A 2730-nucleotide genomic window follows, 5' to 3' on the forward strand; every position below is an offset into this window, starting at 1 on the left:
GGACAGGTTTCACTGTACAAGCTACGCTAAGGTTCCTGTAATGACTACCCTCCACAAAGAGTTCACACACATCCTTACTATTAGTGACGTCTCTCATTAAATCGTCTAGGATGATTAAACTTGGAAATCTAGAGTCTATGAATGAGTCATCATTCAAATTTTCAGGTAAACCTTGAACAAACAAAATGTTTTTAATGGTCTGTTGCATTTCACTAAATAATGGCTGCCATCGTTTATAACACCATATTATCCTCTCTGGTGGTGTAATCATAGTCCGTGCTCTCTCCAATAATGTTTTCATCCAAAACGTTTTACCTGAACCAGTAGGTCCAGCCAGCATCATAGTGAACGGATGATGTAGTATCACATTCTTTGGCGGCGGCGGCGGCGGCGGCGGCGGCGGATATGCATCATTGATCTGCGGATATGGTTGACTGATTCTGTGCTTGTTTCTTTGGTGTCGCAACAAGACATCTTTTCTCAAAAATTCCGTGCCACAATCTGGACAAGTATTTGACATCTTAGAGAGCTCTTAAAACACGTTTTCTACCGTCAAATGATAGAAACAAAGTGATTAGACTATTGACCTTCATCCTAATTATATTCTCCAATGTCCATAGGCTAAACTTTATATCCCATCATCTAGTAAGTATATTTTGTCATCGTAAGGGGATAAGCCCAGTTTGTTGATTGTGGTCATATGAACGGATCTGTGTCATGGTAGACATATGGATTTCTTTATTGAACAGACACTGTTTATAATGGTCGTGTCTTGTGTCATGTTTGATCACACTCTTCTTTATACCTTTTGCTGTCTTCTTCTCGCAGAGTTGTTTATTCTCCTCATATATCAATGAGTACATCTTCAACTTGAGACCGACAAATTCCTGTATGGGAATACCATGTGTTTCATCCTTCATCTTTCCTAACACCTTCTTATTCAATGTGCTATGTAGTGGATGATTTGGTTCATATTCTGATGTATCAAACAAGTGATTGTCCTCCATCATATCCTGATTTATATCATAAGTGTTGATGTTGTAGCATAGCGAGTCAGTGTCCGTAAACAAGAGTGTTGCTCTAGATCCATATTTATCCTTTATGTAATTATAATGAAAATCGTACATAAGTGTCTTTGACAAATCGAGTATAGTGAATCCCACGTAGATAAGTCTGTTTAAGTATAATCGTTGTTTCAGCATGTGAACAGCCACCAAGTCGTCGTTGAAAATTTTGAAGGCATGAAATTTTGGTTTGCTGATTAATTTTCTGGCCTTTGATTGGCCATTCAAAAGTTTTATATCTGTTCTCTTCCTTAAATTTTCCATCGTCTTTCCAAAGACTGCATTATTTATGAGTTTGAAAAAGTCCTTTTCGAACTCATTTGTTGCAAGCTTTCTCTTCTCTGTGTTGAAATCAATATATGTCTTTAGCCAGGGTCGTTGTTCAAATGTCATGACTCTATAGATCTTTGTTAGTTTCATTCCAAGTGATAAGTAGAGCTTTAAATTTCTATAATGTACCACGTATTTTTGCTTTGGATGTAAATTTGGTATCAATTTTTCTGTTGAAGTTCCTTTTAAGTTTAAATCATCCAATGGCTTTTCTGCATAGGGCGATAAAGTATCATTTGTAACCTTCAATTTTTCTGGAGCGAGTGGATATTCGTTGTGATCGTCGTGTAGTTCCCTAGGATATTCTAAGTCAACTTCTAATATAAAACCATATAGGTACATCACGTGATTAATGGGTTGATTTGGATCGTAGTTTGGTACATGTTTATTGTTAGTTTTGACATGGCGATGGGATATCATTGATATTCCACCTCTTAAACCTTTTTCTATAAACAAATGCATGTCAATATCAGTGAGTAATTCCAACTTGACGCCTGTCATTTTCAAGGCAGCCTGCCAGGCTAAACCGGGTGATGTATAAAAATGTGCGGCATCCAGTCCATAGTAGTTGAGACAGATCTCTCTGAAATTTTCAAAGACGTCGGCTAATGCAAGGACATCTGATAGAACGTATAGATCATGGTACTGTCCGAGATTCTGTATCTTAAACAGTTGCCATATGTGTTGCGCATGCGCATAGTCCAGTGACGTTATACCTTCTCTCGATAGTGTACTGTAAAAGTTTTCAATCGATGGTAGTTGAGATTCAAAAAATTTTGCCTCGGTATCAAAATACTCATATGGGTATACTTGTTTTCGCAGAAACAGGTGTATTTTTTCTTCTCCAAAGTGGCTTGTCATGTGTCGAAATTTGCTAGAACCTTCTTTGGCAAGGTTTTCTACAAGTTTTTGTAAAGATGAAGACATGAACTGGAGCGAGTCTATAAAATCCATACATCCCAATGTATATCGTATCCTCTAAGGTTATGAAACACAACTGGAATTCGACCCGTAAACTTGTAATTGATGTTACAGTCGTTAGTTTTAGTTTTCGCACTCTAACTTAAGTAAAAGTGAATAGAAATCCATGAAATTTTAACACAAGTTTTATGACCACAAAAGGAAGGTTGGGATTGATTTTGGGAGTTTTGATCCCAACATTTTTGGAATTAGGGGCCAAAATGGGCCCAAATAAGCATTTTCTTGTTTTTCGCACAGTAACTTTAGTAAATGTAAATAGAAATCTATAAAATTTTGCCACAAGGTTTATGACCACAAAAGAAAGGTTTGGATTTATTTTGGGAGTTTTGGTTCCAACGGTTTAGGAATTAGGGGC

At 37.0% G+C, this 2730-nt stretch overlaps 1 protein-coding gene across 1 annotated transcript; it reads right to left on the bottom strand.

Moving 5' to 3' along the window:
* Positions 1-659: 659 nt before the first annotated feature.
* LOC134705941 (uncharacterized) lies at positions 660-2348 on the bottom strand. The gene has a single exon (XM_063564653.1). It carries the CDS (start codon positions 2346-2348, stop codon positions 660-662), a length of 1689 nt encoding a protein of 562 aa, XP_063420723.1.
* Between the last annotated feature and the right edge of the window lie 382 nt (positions 2349-2730).

The sequence above is a fragment of the Mytilus trossulus genome, chromosome 2 (assembly GCF_036588685.1).
Source record: "Mytilus trossulus isolate FHL-02 chromosome 2, PNRI_Mtr1.1.1.hap1, whole genome shotgun sequence".
NCBI classification, from domain to species: Eukaryota; Metazoa; Mollusca; class Bivalvia; order Mytilida; family Mytilidae; genus Mytilus; species Mytilus trossulus.

Coding starts and splice junctions, on each gene's coding strand:
- LOC134705941 (XM_063564653.1), bottom strand. CDS start 2,348: ATGGATTTTATAGACTCGCTCCAGTTCATGTCTTCATCTTTACAAAAA.